At 35.9% G+C, this 20476-nt stretch overlaps 1 protein-coding gene across 5 annotated transcripts in view; it reads left to right on the forward strand.

Annotated features, from left to right (window-relative positions):
• Positions 1–20476, forward strand: part of ATP13A3 (ATPase 13A3) — a 55886-nt gene that overhangs the window by 21549 nt on the left and 13861 nt on the right. For all 5 annotated transcript variants that reach the window (XM_084529878.1, XM_084529879.1, XM_084529877.1 and 2 more), the window contains 23 exons: positions 343–513; positions 846–916; positions 4725–4805; positions 5638–5707; positions 6540–6674; positions 7486–7558; positions 8284–8415; positions 9370–9549; positions 10421–10578; positions 11230–11418; positions 12338–12399; positions 12977–13127; positions 13590–13706; positions 15272–15289; positions 15383–15536; positions 15626–15746; positions 16458–16582; positions 17397–17575; positions 18045–18167; positions 18249–18328; positions 19141–19183; positions 19279–19388; positions 20247–20343. In XM_084529878.1, coding sequence (XP_084386004.1) covers positions 343–513; positions 846–916; positions 4725–4805; positions 5638–5707; positions 6540–6674; positions 7486–7558; positions 8284–8415; positions 9370–9549; positions 10421–10578; positions 11230–11418; positions 12338–12399; positions 12977–13127; positions 13590–13706; positions 15272–15289; positions 15383–15536; positions 15626–15746; positions 16458–16582; positions 17397–17575; positions 18045–18167; positions 18249–18328; positions 19141–19183; positions 19279–19388; positions 20247–20343 — 2640 coding nt within the window. The remainder of the gene's footprint in view (positions 1–342; positions 514–845; positions 917–4724; positions 4806–5637; positions 5708–6539; positions 6675–7485; positions 7559–8283; positions 8416–9369; positions 9550–10420; positions 10579–11229; positions 11419–12337; positions 12400–12976; positions 13128–13589; positions 13707–15271; positions 15290–15382; positions 15537–15625; positions 15747–16457; positions 16583–17396; positions 17576–18044; positions 18168–18248; positions 18329–19140; positions 19184–19278; positions 19389–20246; positions 20344–20476) is intronic.

Consider the following 20476-nt stretch of genomic DNA (forward strand, 5'->3'; position numbering starts at 1 on the left):
TACTACAGAACAAATATAATATTTTTTCAAGAGCTGAAAATGTCAAAATTCAAGTACTAAGATTCATGACTTTAAAAAACAAAACAAAACCCAACACCACCACAAAAAAAAAACCAACACACAAAACCTTCAACCCTTTCAGCGCAGAAAACATTCTTTCAGAATTGTGGAAAGAGATGTATTCTTAAGTCATCTAATATTAATTTGAAGATAACTTCTTTAGTTCTGTATAGACTCTGTCACCTGTTGACTTGTTTTGCTTGACTTTACTACAGCTACTGCAGTAACGTGGTGTTGAAATTCTGTTTTAATCAACCTTTTTTCATTTTTTTTCTCCTTAAGGATGAATTCAAGATATGGTTTTGTGCAAAAGTTCGCGTTATGCCTTCCTTGGGAGCCAATCCTTTACAGAATCCGGACCCTATTGTACACAAGGTTTCAAATGGCCATGCTGTTCATTTTTGTGAATCTGCTGCAGAAGAGAATAAAAACGATTTGAAAAAATATTTGCCTGTAAGTAGACCTTCAGTACTGCAGTTGCTAACTTTCAAAGGATGTGTGAATAGTATCTTGAGTTGGCATACACAACACAGTACAGTATGTGAGTTACTTCATTTGTCTAAGAGGCTAACCTGACTCCTTAGGTGGAACAGAGTTCTTTTCCTCAGTGACTGTTGTTACTGGACCATTTGTAGAATTTTTGAAAGATTATTTTGAAAGAAAAATTTTCAGTTTTCAGTGTAGGTTTTCAGAATTCAGTTTCTATCACTGTCCAAAATAAAGTCAAATCAGAAGAGAGGTGCTAAGTGGTGCCAGTTTGATATTCATGTCTGTTGCCCTTGCAGATTCGTTATTTCACGCATCACAGTGTGAAGTATTTCTGGAATGATTCAGTTCAAAGTTTTGATATTGTACGGTAAGAATATTTTTTTTCTTCTGTATTTTACTTCAAACTGCATTTTTGGTAATATAACTTACCTAAAAACGTGAAAAATAATATATTCTGACTAGCTGTTTCAGCTTATTGAGTCTTGGAACCACTCTGAGAGGGGAGAGATTTTCCAAGAGTCACACTGTGTTTAGCTTAATTTACCTTTATTGAGCATGACTTACATAGGGTGACATGTTTCATGCCACTGCAGGCTTCTTGCCTGTTCTAGGTGTGTATGAGAATCTGAGCACCTGATTTTAGGCAGCAGTTCTCCTCCTATAAACTTGTAAAAACTTCCCTTTTGATGGAATATGTTGTTTGTTGAGTTGCTGCTGAGCTAGGCCCAGAAGGAGTATCTAGGAAGAGGGGAGTTCATTTGCATACCTTGTTGCTCACCTTTGTGTAGGTCTGTGCAGCTACATTTAGTCCAGCTGAGCTGAAACTGATCGCTCTTTAGTAATGGTATCAGGTCTTTTGCATTGATAGAAATGCCTCTTAGTGGCTAAACCAGCTGTGCTTGCTGAATGCGAAGTGCTGTAATTTCTCTTACCCAGCAGCACTGTTGCATGGCATCAGGGATGAAGAAGAAAATTCTGTTTCCTGGTGGTGCTGCTGAGGCCTTTCTATAGTGCTAACGAGTTAAACGAACGCAGGCTTCTTCACTTCTGACAACCACTTCTTACAAGTAGAAGTCCAGATGAGAAATGTAGCATCTCCTTTTCGACTTAAATCATTGATTGTTGCACTGAGCCATCATGTAGAAAAGCACTGCATACAGAAAAAAAAAAAAAAAAAAAGACCAGTGACTGAAGAAAAAGTAACCAAAACTTCATAAGAAGAAACCTATTCTGTCAATGTTTCTTCTGGTTTCCAAAAAAGTGTGTACAAATAATTCATAAAGTTATCAGCAATGACAACAATTACAAGAAATGATCATAATACAGGCAGTTATGAAATTGAGAACTCCTCTGGGAGGGTGGAAATGTCTCACTTTGTGTGTAAATAATTAAAAGCTTTGTATACATTTTTCATGTTAAGCCTCTCATGAATTACAGCGGTGCAGGTAGTGATGCTTGTCATTTTACATTATGGGATCCTGTTTATATACCTGTAGTGTTGCTAAATTTAAACTGTTCAAAAAGAATATTTCCCATAGATGAGATTATAAAGATCAAACTGAAACTACGCTTTTTGCTTAGAATGGGTATAGGGGAAATTTTTACAACCCCACAAGTTTAGTAATAAGTGTTGTTCTTTAGCATGAAAGCAGTGACTTGAAATTTGGTATTTGCTCACTGTTTGACTGTGCCTTTTGATGTCCTTGTGATAACTCAGCCAAGTTGTAAGCCTCTGAAAAATCTCAGATATGTCTGTGAAGTTCTGTGAGCATTCATTCAATCACATTCTTGCTAAAATGCCAAGTTCTCACTTGTGTGATGTGTTAGTAACCATTCAGCCTGACCATGGGTTTAGTCAGGTAGTGTAGCTGAGCTGGAAGCCAGTATTTAGTTAGCAGCAGGATAATGAAGAAAGGAAAGAGCCTCATATGAGACACCTGAGACTTGCAGAGTACTAGGTCACTTCTGTACAGGGTCGTGAGTGAGTTTGGTGTAACTTTTCTCTAAAGTGAATTAGGTATGATCGTGTGGTGAAGTTCTAGATATCACCTGGGAATTGATAGCTGAACTTTTGAATATAATTTTTCTGAGAAGTCTTTCAGAAGTGCATTCAGACCAGATGCTTTCACTGCGATACTTTTCTTAAGCTACTCTTCAGGTTCTTATGTAAAAACAGAAATAAGTATTACCTAATGACCTGATAGAGAATCAGTTTGTAAAGAGATGGGACACTAGACAGAGGGCTTTGTAATAAAACCCTAGTGCAAGCAATATAGGTACGGTTGGGATCTGAGCACAATACCATATAATGAAGATGATTTTACTCTGTGCAGTTAATTATGGAGGTATCCAGAAGACAGAACGGTTTGATCACATAATTAAAGTGTTATCACTATACAGAAGGGAAGCAAATTAAGATTTCTTAGGGAACTAATTCAGTTATGAGAGCTTGAGTTTTGTATCATTGTTCTTTTCATAGCAATGTTAAGGTCCCTGTTTTAAACACAGGAAATGCAAGTGTAATTGTTCTTAAACTAAATCAGACTTGGCCACATAGCCAAAGAGGATGCAGCTTTGACCCTGTATGACTGTTTTGTTTTAGCTAAAGTCAAATGAATCCCTTGGTGATTTGATGAGTATTTTATGTAATAAAGTATGTGCCCAAAGGGGTTTATTTAATGCCTTGGGAATTCAGTTCTGTAACACTTAGGTGGAGATGCTGATTTCTCTCACTACGGACTGAGAGTTGAAATACTTTCCTTTTCTGGGCAAAACTGGGAGAAAAGAGCTTCTGAGGAAAAACTCCAGGAGAAAATAGAGTAGAAGGCAGTTCCGGGTCTAAATAGTGAAAGGGAGAGTGGAAGATAATGCTTATGCTGAGAACTGCAGCTAGGGAATGAGATAACACCCTGCTAAAAGCTTTGTCGTAGCATGAACATTGCACATGATATGCACATTGCATATAAAGCACTTCGTTTTAGGGGCCCTTCCTAAACCCACTTCCCACTTTTCAGGAAAAAGAAAAATTGTTTGAGACAGAACGGAGCAAAAAACACAGTTATGAGAAGACAACTATATATTGATGTAAAAATATTTAAAATTCTTAACCTTGAAATATTATAGGGAAACCTGGTAAACCTGTGGCCAGATTTACACATAAAAATTAAGAGAATATGAAGATGTTACCAGAAGCTGCCAGAAACATGGTCCAAGTCTTTGCAGTAGTGAGGGTATTTAACTCCTCTCCCCATGTTCTAGAGAATGGAAATAATTTGTACTATTTATGCACAATATCTTTTTTCTTCACTGGGACAGCTCTGAATCCTTTTTAGTAGGTAACTTAATGGTTATGCAATACAAAAAACAAACAAACCCTTGTGCTGAGTAGTGCTGTTTTTTCATGTGTGTGAAAGCCACTTGGAAGGCAGTGATATTTTCCTGTGCATCCAAAGCATATCTGCTAGATAATATATCTGGACATTGGACTTGATATGTCCTTAATGAGTTTTTTAATTACAGCAATCTTGTAACTGTGAACATGATACTGTTTCAGGTACGCTTTCTTATCTGCAGGTCTTCTATCTGAATCATAACATTTCCTCTTGCACAATGTAGGAGTCCTATGAAGATGAGTCTTCCGGTGCTGAGGAAGCACTTGAAATATAGACTGTATTTTACCTATTCACGGATAAAATTTTGATAGCAAGATGCTGCAGAACTGCTTACCAGATAAATTGATTGTTACCAGATAAATTGATTGATACTGTTTCTGAAATACTTGTAGTACTTGTTAGAAGTAAATGAAGTAGATAATTTAAAGAAACTGTAATACCCATTGGTTTCATATATTTTCTATAACTAGTTCATATATTCTTTTTACAGGCTTTTGAATACTACTTAGGCTAGCATTTTAGTTAGTTTTTGACATGTAACTCTGTTATAACTGAAATGAAAGTATGACTATCCTAAGGTGTAAGAGAAATGCTTCTGACATCTCTCTGATATCTATAGGTACGTGACAAAAATAGCTAGAAAAGCATTAATCCTTAGACTGTCTTTGTTCTTTTTTAATACAATGTAGCTCTTGGCAAGGGCCCAGCACTCTCTTGTTGCTGTACACTTAATTTTAAATATCAGGTTTCTGAAATAACTCATTGACTTTTTCCACTACTTAGAGGACTAGATGAATCTACGTTCTGTTCTTCAATTCATAATGAACACAGCAGAGGGCTGACAAAAGGGATGCACGAGTACAGGTAATGTTACACTATCAGGGGGAAGAGTTGTTTTTTTCATTCAATTACCTCTGCTCCAAATGTTAACATCATTAGAAGGCAACTGAGAATGGGTAGTGTTTACAGACAGTCCCTTAAACTTCCTTCAAAGAAGGCTGTCAGAAGATGTAGGGTATTCTACTTTTTCCTATGTGTATGCTAGGTAAAAACCAGTCTCTGAGACCATTCTGGATTACTTCTGGGTTTTGTTGCTTTCCTTGTTCTTTTTCCAAATGAGACTTTCTCAGAGTTTTAAATATGGAAGCATCTGCTTGATCCTTCCGCTTTCTATTGATTTGTGGCTTTTCCTACATGTCCTTAAGAATACACTTTGACATGATGAAGCCTTTTGTGTCATTAAACCAACTCAGATCCTATCAGAATCAATTTCTTGCTTCCCAATTTCATGATTTGCATTTCATCATGCTAAGGATAAAATTAAGACACAGAACCATGAGAACAGTATCTTACTTAAGGCTAAGGGTTAACATTTGTTTGAACTTTAGCTAGAACCCCAGACTGGCTTTCAGAATGACATATTAAGATTGGACCTGTGCATAGTTTATAGAGAAATCTCATTGTGAAAGAAAAATGAAGGTACAGTTTCAATTGAAATGACTATTACTTTCATATTTGAAATGTGTAATATCTCACTGGATAAACCTTTTATGATGAATGCCTTTTGAAATGATAAATGTGGTAAAAAGGGCCATGGGTTAAATGATACTTTATACTTTCTCATTCTGATGGAATTATTTAAAAAGGAATAAGGTCTTTAAAATTTTAAGTCTCTTTTGATACTTCTTTAATGCAGGAAAGCGTTCTATGGAGTAAATGAAATTGCTGTGAAAGTGCCTTACATTTTTAAGCTTCTGATTAAGGAGGTAAGATCTTATATTTACAAACAAACAAACAAAAAAGTATATAATTAAAAGCTACTTTGAGTACAGTGGCTCTTAGACTAGTCTTCAAATAATAACATGAAATGAGAACCTTCCTCCAGAGCCCGGCAATGTAAAGCCAAATGATACAGACTTTCTTTTCCCAAGAGCTCCAAACTTAAGAGGCCTTTGCTGCAAGCTCTTCAGAGTACACAATGTACTGCCTTACTAAGGACATTAAAAAAAGTGTCAGAATTATTTGAAAGGCCACAAATGTTATTTTCTTATTGATCATTTCATACTTAAAACCACTAACTGTGTTCTGCCCTATCAGCCTGGAGATCATGCATTACAATTTAATTATTGAATCAAACGTGGTTTTTTGCATATACTCTTGTTTGTTTCATTTTCCTTGTATTAAATGGATTTGAGTAACTGGCATCTTATTCATGTGGTAATACATTAGAACATTTTGAACAAAAAATCTCAAACCTGAGCTAATGGGTAAGAATATATTTACTAATAAGAAGTAAATATCTGATGCATTGTAAGTTACAATTCTTAAAATAATCTGGAAGTTATCTATAATTTTGCTTTGTTGTGTAGGGGAAGGTGCATGCAATCTTAAAAGTATGTGTTCATGTGCTGTTTTAATGAGAACTGTACTTCTGAAGGGTTGAGGAATCAGTGAAACAGAGGGAACAGATTGGCAAAACAGACAAATATCAGGTGTAAAGGATTGAAAGTTTTCTGTCTTCTGTTGAGGAGGATTTTAACTCTTCTAAGAAAGCATGTGACCTTTTGGTGTAACTTTATTGTTCTGTCGTTCTTCCAGGTTCTCAACCCTTTTTACATTTTTCAGTTGTTCAGTGTGATATTGTGGATCACTGATGAATATCACTACTATGCATTAGCAATTGTGATTATGTCTGTAATATCCATTGTTAGCTCGCTCTACACCATTAGAAAGGTAAGTTCAAATAAAACATGCATCATTTCAGCTTTTATTTATCAGGCTATTTTCATATGAAAATGGTGACAAATTTTAAGAATTTTTCAGAAGTATATAGGTAGAATCTTGTTAGGGATTTTTTGTGTTTTGATCTGGAAGAATTTGGACCCATGGTACTCTTGAGTCCCTTTTATGCTGACTTGCCTTGCTGTTGAATTGGCAGGTTGGCCTGCCTCCTTCTCAGATAACGGAAACATGGCCTCACTTAAGTAAAACTCAGATGCAAATCTATATAGCAAGTTGAATTTGATTGTATTGGTTCCATCTTGCATAGTTTCCTTCGATTTGAAAAGTCTGATGTAATTGAGCACCAGCCAAACTTGTAGGTGAAGTTAGTAATGAATTTTCTGTGTAGACTTAGCAGTAGGTAATAAAAAATAAAGTAGTAATTATCCTTAAATTGCAGTGCATGAATTCAGACCAGAGACACATGCACACACGTGAAAAAGATAAATCATTTCCCTCATCTAAGTTCATACAAATACTACAGTTCTTGCTTATGTATGTTTACGAGCAAATTTTTTGATAATATTTTGTGACAGTATTTTTTTTTGCAGAATGCTGTTGAAAGTAGGAACCTGTACAGGCTGATGCACTTGAACCTTATTTGCCCATACTTTCATAAACAATTTTAAAAAAAAGTTTAAAGGAATATTTTGTTCTAAAAGTATTAGTATAGAATCTCCTAATCTTTGCTTGTAGAGGTATAATGTGCATTTAGAAGAAAAGCTGTGCTTCAAAATAATGACATGTTTTCTTCCCCTTGTAGCAATATGTTATGTTACATGACATGGTAGCAGCTCACAGCATTGTCAGGGTTTCTGTCTGCAGAGGAAATCAAGGTAAATTTCACAGGTATTTGGACTGTTGAGTTTAAATTGCCCATTACGTGTGAGTGTTATTTCGTCTGTTCTTTGATCAGTTTGAAATGTTTGCATTTCTTAGCAAAACTGCATGAGAAAAGGAGATCTTGTGAAGTGGAATTGAGATAGGATAGTCATCTGTTTAGCGTTATTCTTCTGGATGGTATTTTTAGAGACTATTGGGTTTGCTCTCGATGAGGTACTTTTCCTGTTTCTCATACCTGCCATTCCAGGTATGTGGTTATCATTGTAATTTCTTTTTTGGTCTAAAGACTGTGCATGCTGTGGGTTTCCATTACATTTTATTACACAGCAGAGGCTTCAAATTAATTTCTGGACTTCTGCTTATTTGGATGCTGCAGTAGCCAAAGATGGTTAGGCTGTGATGTGAGGTTCCATTTTGTAAGGCATGCCTTTGTATTGGACTTTGGTCTTTACAATGAACTTTATTGCTAATATTTTTTATGATCTTGACTACTTTCTTTTCTTACGGTAAACTATCTACTCTAGGGTTTAATCTGTGATAGAACTGGTTTTATCAGTGGCTATTGTTTCACCTTTTCAAAGACTTTTCATAGTGCAATTCATAAAGTGGAATAGAATCTTAAATATCACCACCTGGATCTTATCCTTATGTGAGGATCTGTTGGGTTCTGTAGCTGGTGGCTATTTTCAGGTAAAATTGTTTGTGTTCTGATGCTTAGAAATAGAAGAAATCCTTTCCACCGATCTTGTGCCTGGAGATATCATGTTGATTCCATCTAATGGGACAATTATGCCATGTGATGCAGTACTTCTCAGTGGTACTTGCATTGTAAATGAAAGCATGTTAACAGGTAAAGTCAATTTGGTACACTTTTGTGTGGCTAAAAACACTTTCATATCTGTGCATGCTTAGCTTCCAGCATTCTCTAGTAGAAGTGCTTATTTTGCTTCAAATGTGTATGTGCTTGCAATTAGTTATGCTCATAAGTACTTACGTACTTATGCTTATCTGCAACAGCTGCCTGGTAGAGCTTGGCAACTCCAAAAATGAGTGATGGTTTCTTGTCGAAAAAGCTTTCTTTTTAATGGTATGTCTTCCTGCCTCTTGACTTGGTGTTCTCAGTGCAGATTGAATTGTGCAGTGTTTTTTCAGAAATTCTTAGCACAAACTTTTCAACCGCTGTCAAGAATGATGGTAGTGAGTAGGCTTTTCTGCACTGTTTATAAAAACAAAATAATTTTCTCAAGTTGGTGCCTGTATATTCTGAGACCAGAAACCTGATGTCATTGCAGAACAGCTTGAATGAATAGAATGGCCTTTTTGTTATTCCTAGGATAATCTGTCCAAACTGGCAGCATTTAGAAAATTGTACTTCAGAGATTGTGTATTTTATCACATTCATTTCTTTTAATGTATTTGAGCCTCTTCCTGCTGCTAGCAACAGATAAAATTGTTGCCCTGGTTTGAATATACTCAGTCACTAAAGGAGCTTGGAATAATTTCCATCAGCTTCTAGTTTTTCTTACTGAAGATGGGGTGATGCACTGCAGTAGAAGGAAGCTTGTCCTGTTTTCTCTGAGCTGTCTTTTGCACCTGTCTGATTTGAAGTAAGAGTTGGGTAAGGACCTTGATGAGCTGAGGTTAACAGGTGAAGGATTGTCTGATAATTCGCTGTAAGGAAGAAGACTTCTGCTGTAAGTCTGTATCTGTGCTGAAGTGAAATCGCATTGTTCTAATTGAAGTTGTGAAGAAAAAAGTGCCTATTCTTATTTTACTTTGCTTAGAGACTCCTTTTCCATTTAAGGTGAAAGTGTTCCTGTCACGAAGATTAACCTGCCAAATCCTTCGGAATACCCCAAAACAATGGGAGATGAAATATACAGTCCAGAAGTGCATAAGCGACATACTTTGTTTTGTGGAACCAATGTAATTCAAACCCGTTTTTATACCGGAGAATTAGTCAAAGCTCTAGTAGTGAGAACAGGTATAGACTTTTAAGTTTACCACTTGCTAACCTAATACTCAGTTTTCTAGGTGTATGTCAACTGATACTTCAGTGTATTGTGTTGAACGTTGCTGTGGGTGGATAAATAACTCAATTAATGTGATAAATGTCTGTTAGAACAGTAACAGAGCTAGATAATGGTATGGGGAGTATCAGGTGGCAAATAAGGATGTGAATCAGTCTTCAGCATTAATTTTAGACCCAGCTTTGTGTGTTTTCAAGCCCCATAGATGTCTATTTTATTTTAATGGGTTGGTTGAACTATGTGTGCCTCTTTTCAAAGGCTTATGATACTATTGGACTGGCTTTGTGGTGGACTCCACTTATTTTAATGGAGTCATTGACAACACAAAATGCTGTTCTTGGTCCATGGTTTTGTCAAAGCACATAACGTTGGCCTAAAATCTGCTCTGTCTAGCCCTTGTTACAGAAGTGTTTACTCATACTAATATTTTAAAGGTTTAGCTTCAGATAAATATTTTTTTTCTATTTAAAAACAACTATGCAGACTACAGAGGTTAGGGATTCTGTTTTACAAAAATAGTATTCAGAAAAACATCATGAAATAGGATGATAGTAAACTATAAACCACTTGAATGTTTACTGCCCCTGTAGAGCAAGAGTTGATTTACATCTGTTGCATGTCCTTGTCACAGGAGAGAAGCACACGTATGACACACGTGTACATTTTTGAAGCACCTTAATTATAGCGTTGCAAAATATGCTACTGTATGTTGAAAAAGTCTCAATGAAATGAGTAGCTTAAGGGATTCTTTGAAGGCTTTAATATCTTTGAATAGTTTTTGTTTCTTGTTTATACTTCTGATAACTCATTTGTTTTTGTTTCTAGGCTTTAGTACTGCTAAAGGACAGCTTGTTCGTTCCATACTATATCCAAAGCCAACTGACTTTAAACTCTACAGAGATGCCTACTTGTTTCTCCTCTCTTTGGTAGTGGTGGCAGGCATTGGGTTTCTTTACACGATTGTCAATAGCATCTTAAAGAAGGTATGTTTTCATTTCACTATATTCTTGTCCAGAACCACCTTATTTTAGAAAACCATTGATTGTGATTTCCATCACACTTCAGATGATGAGAAACAATTAGATCTTAAGTGAAAGTATCTTTGCTTTATTTTCTGTCAATGGAACAAACAAAGCAAGCTTACTGAGAAAAAGATTCAGTAGAAAAGCAGAATTTTGGATATATTATGATGAAATATGGGTTTGTTACCCACCTGATCTTTTCTTCCTTTTTGGACATAAGATTGCCATCTGACTGATAATCAGTTGGAAGAAATTGTGTACAGCAAATCTAAAGTATGCTGTGAAGAAGTCTCAAGAAACTGATAATTGGTTAGTTGATAACTTCAATTTTTTTTTTCTTTTAAGTTTTTGCATTACTTATTTGCTGTTTTAAAGTTTTGCAGGGAAAAGAGTGGAAACTTGAAGTTATGGATTGTGTGTATTTTAGGACTGGCTTATCATGGTCGATACTGAGTGGGTGAAGATATGCTAGGTTTCTGGGCACTCCAGAACCCACTATGCTAGTGAAAGCACCGCGTAGATTTTGCTTCTGGTAACGGTGTTGTAGCACTTCATTGAGACAGTGATGCTCTTGAGTATTGAGTTCTTCATTAAATTTGAGCTGTATTGCAGGTTCCAGCTCATACCATCATCATCGAGTCTCTTGACATAATCACTATCACGGTGCCTCCAGCACTCCCTGCTGCCATGACTGCTGGCATTGTTTATGCACAAAGACGGTTGAAAAAAATTGGTATCTTCTGCATCAGCCCACAGAGGATAAATATTTGTGGCCAACTGAATCTCGTGTGTTTTGATAAGGTTGGGTGAACTTTGTAACTTTGTGTTGCTACCTGAAAAGACAATGTGTAATAAAAGGGATTTCGTATACACTAGTAACTACAGGGAAACACACTACTTCTGTGTAAGTTAGGTTACTGTTGTTCTTTTAACTTCCAGGTATTAAATGTTTAGCATCAGCTAAATTACTTAATTTACAGTATGCTCTAAAAAGTTTTTATAATATACAGTTTGTGTTTTATTTCAAGACTGCTAAGTCCCGACTTACTGGCAACCCAAAATTGTGAGTGATGTGGGTTTTACGAGCTTTTATTTTGCACACAGGCTTCTTGATGTCTGAACTGTGAGGCCAGTCTTGTTTCTCATTTACATTTATTTCAATGAAAAGCCAAACCAGAGTATTATTAATATTATTTAACAGAGACATGATTAAAAGACAGTAATGCCACCATCCAGAATCCATTTGATCTTCTTCATAGAGATTTTTATCTGAAATCTTAAATATCCAATCATAATTTATTATTTCCCTTGTAAATATTTTTGTAATAGTGTTGTAAATATACTCCAGTTAATGTTTTAACTATGTAAGAGAGTAGTACCAAGGGTTAAGTACGTGTCTTCTGCTGCCCTCACCCCCCAAATACAGAGATGTTGAGTTATTGAGTGTGGATTTTACGGATCTGTTTCTTGTGTTCTGCCCCTAAGGAGAGGCACAATTGCTCTGAATGTTTTTTTTAAGGTATTTAACAAAGTTGGAACTTACCTGCCTAACTTTTTTGCTAGTAGTTATTTGTATCTGCTTGATTTTTAAGTGAAAATGAAATAAAACATATTGTTCAGGTGTAATATGTCTCATTAATTGTAAATTTTTGCTCTGCCAAAAGATAACTTCGTTCTGAAAACTCTTTTTTTCTTGCCACTCCCCTTGTTTTGTTTTCAGACTGGCACGCTTACTGAGGATGGCTTGGATCTTTGGGGAATTCAACGGGTAGAAAATGCTCGGTAAGGAGAAAAGAGTTGATAGCAAATTTGATATGTAGTTGTGCTCTAACAGCCTCAGCAGAATAGAATGGAATATTCAGTGTGATCAAATGTTTGTGTTTCTGCAGTGACCTATAGGAATGCAACTGAAAATAAGATTTAGATGTACTGAAAGTTGTAACTCTTACAAAGCTGAGGCAGAATTTAATTGGTTAAAATCTGAGATCCTGTTAATTTCATATTGAAGAAATCATGCAGTTAAAATATAACATGTTTCCTTAATCATGCCCTTCTAACTCTTGACTTTTTGGGCTGCTGAAACAAATTGGCTTAGCTAATTGAATTGCATATAAAGTGGTAAGAGGCCTTTGTACAAGGAAATCAAACTACAGTGTGAATTAACAGAATTTTTGAATGAAAGTTCTGACTATTTCTGAAGATTCCAGCCCGGAGTCTTGATCTGTTTTCTGTGATGTGTAAAAATAGAAGTGAAGAGACTTGTACAGTCAATTCTTGTCTGTTAATCTAAACAAATCTTTTGAATTGGCTCATACTAAATAATTAGAGTGCTAAGTATATTATAACTTCATTGTTTCAGTTTCCTTTTGCCGGAAGAGAGGGCTTGCAGTGAAAGCTTGCTGAAGTCTGAGTTTGTTGCTTGCATGGCAACTTGTCATTCACTTACAAAAATTGAAGGGGTGCTTTCTGGGGATCCACTTGATCTGAAGATGTTTGAAGCAATAGGATGGGTAAGTGTCTCTCTTCTCCAAGAGAAGTAGCATAAAGTCCAGCAATCTGGTGTTTCCTGCACTTTCAAATACGAGATATGCCATTATGTGACTTCAAAAGCCATAACTTTGAAACAGTAGGCTTTTGGCAATGCCTGTATGTCAATGTGAAAAGGAAGCTTTAATATGTAAGTGTTGCTAAATCTTATGCTGTGCAACAATTCATAGAAATGAGAGCCTCTGAACAGCTGATTTTACTCCTTTCTGATGCACGGCAAGATTTTACTGTATATAATAAAAGTGTAAAATAACTAAGTGGATCTTAAGTTAACTGCTGAATTAGAACACTTAATACTCATGGTAAATCTTGTTTAGAATGATTATTGCGCCTTGGGCTGATTTCCAAGGCTGTTGTTTTCCTGAAAATTACATTATGAGAAAATCAATGTTAATTAATGTATTTAAAATAACTAATTTGTACAGATTTTAGAAGAAGCAACAGAAGAGGAAACAGCCCTTCATAATCGAATTATGCCAACAGTGGTTCGACCTTCAAAACAACTTTTTCCAGAATCCAAGCAAGCAACTGATCAAGAAATGGTATAAAAATTCAAAGCAATGTGTTAAATTAAACTAATCATTCATATTTAATGAATACCTTTTATTTTATGGTATGGTTCTGAATGATATAATTCAAACATTATCAGAACTGGGATTTTTTTTTTGATGGCAAAGATAGAGAAAACATTTTAATGTGCTGTTGAAGATAGTGCATCAGTATATGGCACTTTCAAGATGAGCAGACTGATTGCCAGCATTGTTACCCCTATAGACTGGTTATAAGGTTATGCTGGTTATGCTTTTTGAGTCTAGGCATTTTATTAGTAGTATCATTACCAAATTCTTACTGTGCTAAAGAAGTGCTTAGGTGTGCTTACCCTTGCATCTTCAGTTAGAACAATGTTTTGTTAATGTCACTGCATGGTATAGAATTTTGCCACTCTTGTACTTTTTAGAGATGGATGTTGTAAATGCTAAATTAAATAAAATCTACGTAGCAGATTTTTTTTTTATAAACAGGGAGTTAGAATGAGTGATTATACGCAGATTAAGACAGAGTAAGGTAGCAGGAGGGTATAGCAGGTTGGTTGTTCTATGAGTTTTCTCCTGCAGTGGATAGAAGCTTTTCTTGTTCAGAACTCAGCGTATGTGCACAGCTGTCATTAATGTGCAGTAACTGACAAATTATGAACATTCTTAAAACTTACTACATGATTTTTCTGTGGTATAAACCGTGGCCTCATTCTGAAATATCCTGGTACTTTGATAATTTAGTGTTGTGGTTTAACCCAAGCAAGGAGCTACGTACCACATAGCTGCTTGCTTGCTCTCCCCCAGGCGGGATGGGAAAAGAATCAGCAAGGTAAAAGTGTGGGAACTCGTAGGTTGAGATAAAGACAGTTCTGGGTAAAGCAAAAGCTGCATGTACAAGCAAAGCAAAATAAGGAATTCGTTGCTACTTCTCATCGGCAAGCAGGTGTGCAGCCACTTCCAGGAAAGCAGGGCTCATCGCATGTAAGAGGTTCTTGGGAAGACGTGCCATCACTCCAAATGTCCCCCTTTTCCCCCTTAACTTTAGCTTTTATTGCTGAACATGATGCCACGTGGTATGGGGCATCCCTTTGGTCAGGCTGTGCCTCCTCCAGCTTCTTGCATACCCCCCCAGCCTCCTGGCTGGCAGGGCAGCACTGGAAAGTCCTTGGCTCTGTGTAAACAGTGCTCTGCCACAACTAAAAACATTGCTGTGTTACCACTGTTTTCATCAAAAATTCAAAACGTGGCATCATGCAAGCTTTTACAAAGATAACTTTATCTCAGCCAAAACCATGACATTTGCATAGGCTAAGCAGACACAGGTTGGACTGTGAAAGGTCTTTTGCAATTTCCTATCAACAAATCAAATTCTGATATGTCTTATTTAATCTAAAAGGCACTAAATGAATGCAGTGTATTCATATTCAACTTTTATGAAATCCATTACAGAAGCAGTTCAACTATATTGAGAATGCTGTATAGATTCATTTACTGGTTTATGTTTAAATAATTTTGTATCTGGAAAAATACTTCAAAATATTTACAATAAATATTTTTCTTTCTTTTTTTAGGAATTGTTTGAGCTTTCAGTAAGTATGTTTTTCAGTTAAGCATCTACTTTTCTTATTTTTTTCAGCATTTATGTATGTAACCTTTTTCTGCTTCTGTCCCATATTACACAGACCGGTTATGAGATTGGAATTGTGCGCCAGTTTCCATTTTCTTCAGTTCTGCAACGTATGTGTGTGATAGCAAAAACTCTCGGGGAGAAGAGAATGGATGCTTATATGAAAGGTGCCCCTGAAGTGATTGCCAGCTTGTGTAAGCCAGAAACGGGTAAGGGACGAGCTAATTTTTTTCTCCTGTGTAGCTCAGCTGTAAAGTGGCTAATTTTAATAACTCTAAACTCAACCTTCCTTTTTAAGTTCCTGTTGACTTTGAGAGTGTCCTGGAAGAATACACTAAGCAGGGCTTTCGAGTTATTGCTCTTGCTCACAGAAAATTGGAGTCTAAACTTACATGGCACAAAGTTCAGACTATTAATAGGTAAGAGTGATTTCACTTTTTATTCTTTAGCTAAGTAACAGACTTCAAAAGCTGCATGCTTTGTATTAATCACATACAGTTTACTTTAGTTTAAACCAATTACTACTCTTCTTTAGCTGGCTTCTGTATTGACATGTAGTTCTGTGTATTCATTATTTGTACTCTGGACAGTACCTAGGAATTTAAGACAAGGAGTTAGAATCTAGAGTAGCAGTGGAATACGTGAGACCTATAAATCCACTGAGTTTCATGTAAAATAAAATTGAGCTGCTTTACTTAGTGTATATTAATCTTTCTAGCTTTGGCAGTGGAATTTGTTTCTACGTTAAGGTTCAGCTAATTTGGAAAAGAAATCAGACGTGCATCCTCAACATTCTAAAATTTGGTTGTGAATGCTGTTTCAGAGCACTTTTTTCCAGGACTATCCTTTCTTTTTGAGAATGTAACTTCTAGAATGAGTTCTCATTGAAAAAACATACAGTTATGTTTGAGTAGAAACACAACTTTTATTTTAAATTTACTCAAAGGAAATAAGTATAAATGAATGAGAATGACGGTCTCTCCTGGGTCACTTTCTATAAAGTGAATTCTTCACACTTCATATTAAAATAAAATTTTCTCTTTAATTTGATAACCAGAAATAGGTTCTTTAGGCTATGTTGAATAAGTGTAATTCTTCCAATGTTCTTTTCCTTGCCTCCTTTTATACAGAGATGCTATTGAAACCAACATGGATTTTATGGGGTTAATCATAATGCAAAACAAACTAAAGAAAGAAACCCCTGCTGTACTTGAAGATTTGCATAAAGCCAACATTCGCACTGTCATGGTTACAGGTTAGCATGTAAACAAACATTCATATTCCAAAGATAAAAATTAGTCTTTTTTGGTCTGACTTACTTCAATTGTGGTGTTTGAAGTAAAAATTTTTGTGTCGGTAGACTGGGATTATACTGTCTGTATGCCAGAATTAAGTTTGTAAACTATTGTGAAACTATTCAGACCTTTCATTTTGGTTGAAAGATGCTTAGGCAAGTCAGAGGCCTGAAATCAGTAAAAGGGGTTAATTCCAGTTCTTTGTAGAATTCACAAGTTACTTCATGTTGAATTGAAGGGCGAAAAATCTCTGGAGGTCTTTGTACTAGGGGAAACTTTAAGTCTAATCTCATAACTAGCTTTGAACAGGAGATGGAACTTCATAACCTCCTGAGGTTTTGTCCCTACTGTTTTGAGTTATGTTAAGTCACTCTGGATTTTTTGTTTTGTACAAATAGCTTCTTATCCTGCTTGTGGGCTGTGTTTATCTGTGCTAGGTTTTCTATGAGATATGAGCATTGGCTTTTTCTATATCACAAATATTACAACCTTAGAACAAACTTATAATGGGTAGCAACAGGACTGTTTATTTTGCATGACCTATAACAGTGTTTAAAAAGGGGTGATGCTAGTGCAGGTGAGGAATTTAACAGATAAACCATGACTTCTGTACCTGTAGACTTGTTTGGCCCTAGGGTGTTACTGGTACATTCAGCAGTTGTCCTCCTCCTGGCTTAAAACAGACTTTGTTAGCTTTTCCTTTTGTGTTGAATATCACTGTATGCTGTTGATCCTTCTTTAACTCGAGCCTTTTACAATGCAATTATTTCACAGGGGATAACATGTTAACTGCTATCTCTGTGGCCAGAGACTGTGGAATGATTCTACCTCAGGATAAGGTCATTATTGCTGAAGCACTACCTCCAAAGGATGGGCAGGCTGCCAGAATCAACTGGCATTATGCAGATACCCTTTCAAGATGCACTAGTTCATCACCAGCCATAAACTCAGAGGTAATTTGAGCACTGTTACACCCTTAAGACTATAAACAGTTTTGCTGTTCAGTTTTTTCCCTTTTTAGTATTCCCTTAAATAGGAAATCTGCCATTAAGTAGTAATTCAAAAACGATGTACTACTTAACTTAGTTTTTTAAATATCAAGAAGTAGTAAAAAAAAAAAATAAAAGCTTGAGGAGCTAGTTCTTCAACTTCAATGAGAGATTTGATGTTGTAGCTGTGCAGAAGGTTTTTTCCACGTTTCAATCCATTAAGACTGCTTTTGCTAGATGTAGCGGAAATATTATACCATGTATTCTTGTTAGTAAATAAATGCTGTAGTTGTATGAGGTTTTCTTTCAATACAGCTCTTAGAAGCATGCACTAGTGTGGTATATTGAGGAATAATCCTGTGTGTATTGTCTTGAAATTACAAAGTACCTATGTAAATGCACTACAGCTAGAAATTTAAACTACTTTTGACAGGATATTCCAGTTAAATTGGTCCATGAAAGCCTTGAGGATCTTCAGATGACCAAATACCATTTTGCAATGAATGGAAAGTCATTTGCAGTGATTTTAGAGCATTTTCAGGACCTGGTACCCAAGGTGAGCATTTTACTTGAATCTGAGCACTTTTGATGGTGAACAGACTGTCCTGCTAAGCACTAAGAAATTTTTGTCTTCCAGCTTGTGTTACGTGGGACTGTGTTTGCTCGCATGGCACCTGATCAGAAAACTCAGTTGGTGGAAGCTTTACAAAATGTAGAGTAAGTATTTCTTTGAGTATAGAAAGGGATGGTGGGTTGACAAGGCGTTTGATGTGACGAGGAAGAAAAATCAATGTATGCCGATAACTGATACACTGAATGCAAGACTGGGCTAAGGTCACTTCCCAGGGTTGGTAAATAAGCCTATTAGCTGACCTAGAATGAGAGTACCACCATCTACTGGTTAGCTGTGGATATCAAAGTTGTGCGAGGTTCAGACTTTTCATGAAACTCTTAAGTGTCAAATAACTAAACTAACTAGCATATTTAGTTATCTGATTGCTTGGCTTAGTGAACAAATGGATCAAACTTCTGTGTATTAAAGAAGTACTAATGAGATGATTTCCGTTCACTTATTGTCAACATACTGTCAGTCAGCATCAAGGCTCAAACTGTTAACCTAGAGATTTTTACTCCTGTGACTACTTCTTTATGATTTTTCAGAAGCTTTTTTTAATTTTATTTTTATTTTTTGACACTTACAGGATTATTTTTTTTTTTAAATTTTGTAGCTATACAAAATAGTACAGAAGTCTGTCCTGCTTACAGTGAAGATGCTATAGACCTTGGAATGATAGAGGGCTGATTGCCAGGTTAATCTAATCAAATGAATAATGGTTGAGTCACATTACTTTTCTGTCTGCTTCCTTATATTTATAATAGGAACATTAATTGCTCTTAGCACCAAGAATTATTTATTTTTGCACAAACCCAGAGCATGTCAAATAATACAGAAGTATTTGGTGAAATGAGTTAAGCGTACTATGATTTGGGAATAGTCCAGAATCCTAACATCTGTTTGTTCTTCATAGTTACTATGTGGGCATGTGTGGAGATGGTGCAAATGACTGTGGTGTAAGTATTTCTATTTTGCGTATAGAACTGCTCAATTAAGTTTTACAGCTGAAAGCATGTTTTAAAATGTTCTTTATTTCAATACTAATTGGCAGGCGCTAAAGAGAGCACATGGTGGTATATCTTTGTCTGAACTTGAGGCTTCTGTGGCATCACCATTCACTTCCAGGACACCTAATATTTCCTGTGTGCCAAAGCTAATCAGGTAATGCCACTTTCTATGAGCTTAAACATGTCCCTGTAACTCATTTTATTTACCTTGTCTTATTATATGTTTGATGTTCCAGGAGGTCCTTTTGAAGTAAAGGATAAGCAGTACATTTTAAGTAAATGTTTCTTTACTGAAAGTACTTTGAGTAATAAGGACATGTAAAAGTATGATTTAGCATTTTGTTTTAAATCGTTTAGTCCACAGAAAGCTCATTTCTTAAAGAATGAGAGAGGGCTCTACGTGTTAGTACTTAATTTGATGTCTTAGTGACTATGGTTTCCACAAAGGCTGTGTGTAATTGCAAGCAGTAAAATTCTTCCTATGTCTTTGCTTCTCAGCACCATATTAAGGAGAAAACAAATTTTCTAGGTAGAGTTTGACCGATTCTTGATCCTAGAATTGGAAGGTAGATAATAATTTTAGAAAGAAGTCCACCAGAGAAGAACCTAATTTAATCTATGTGGAACTAACGAAGTAATGGATGTACAGAAACATTTCTGAAGTCAGTAGTTGTGACTGCATGGTCATTTAATACATGTAGCAAACCTGTGTTACACAGAAGCATTTACAGGCAGATCTTCATTTTAAAACCTCTGTTAGAAAGCCATGTAAAGGCAGAGAACATTGCAGGATGGTGGTGGCTCAGTTCAGTGGGCGTGCTTCTGATTCTGTATCTGAAATTGTACCATTCTGAACCCTGTTTTTTCTCTCTGAGCGCTTGTCTTCAGCCTAGTGTCTCTCACAAGGCTTGAGGATACGTTTAATTGCAGTTGCAGTTAATGTTTTGCTAAGTGGAGTGTAATGTCTTGTACAGAAAGCTTTCAACTTACATGATTGCATTTGTTTTGACAGGGAAGGTCGTGCTGCTTTAATAACTTCCTTCTGTGTATTTAAATTTATGGCATTGTACAGCATTATCCAGTACATCAGTGTTACTCTGCTATATTCTGTAAGTATTTAATTGTAGTTAAGCACAGTGTCAACGTAATTCAGATTTGAAAGTTGATAAATATTTAAGAAATAGTTGCAATAGTTGCAAATTTCTTTGCAAATATGCAACATTCACCTTTAATCCAAAGACA

The sequence above is a fragment of the Aythya ferina genome (genome assembly GCF_964211825.1).
Source record: "Aythya ferina genome assembly, chromosome: 9".
Taxonomy (NCBI): domain Eukaryota; kingdom Metazoa; phylum Chordata; class Aves; order Anseriformes; family Anatidae; genus Aythya; species Aythya ferina.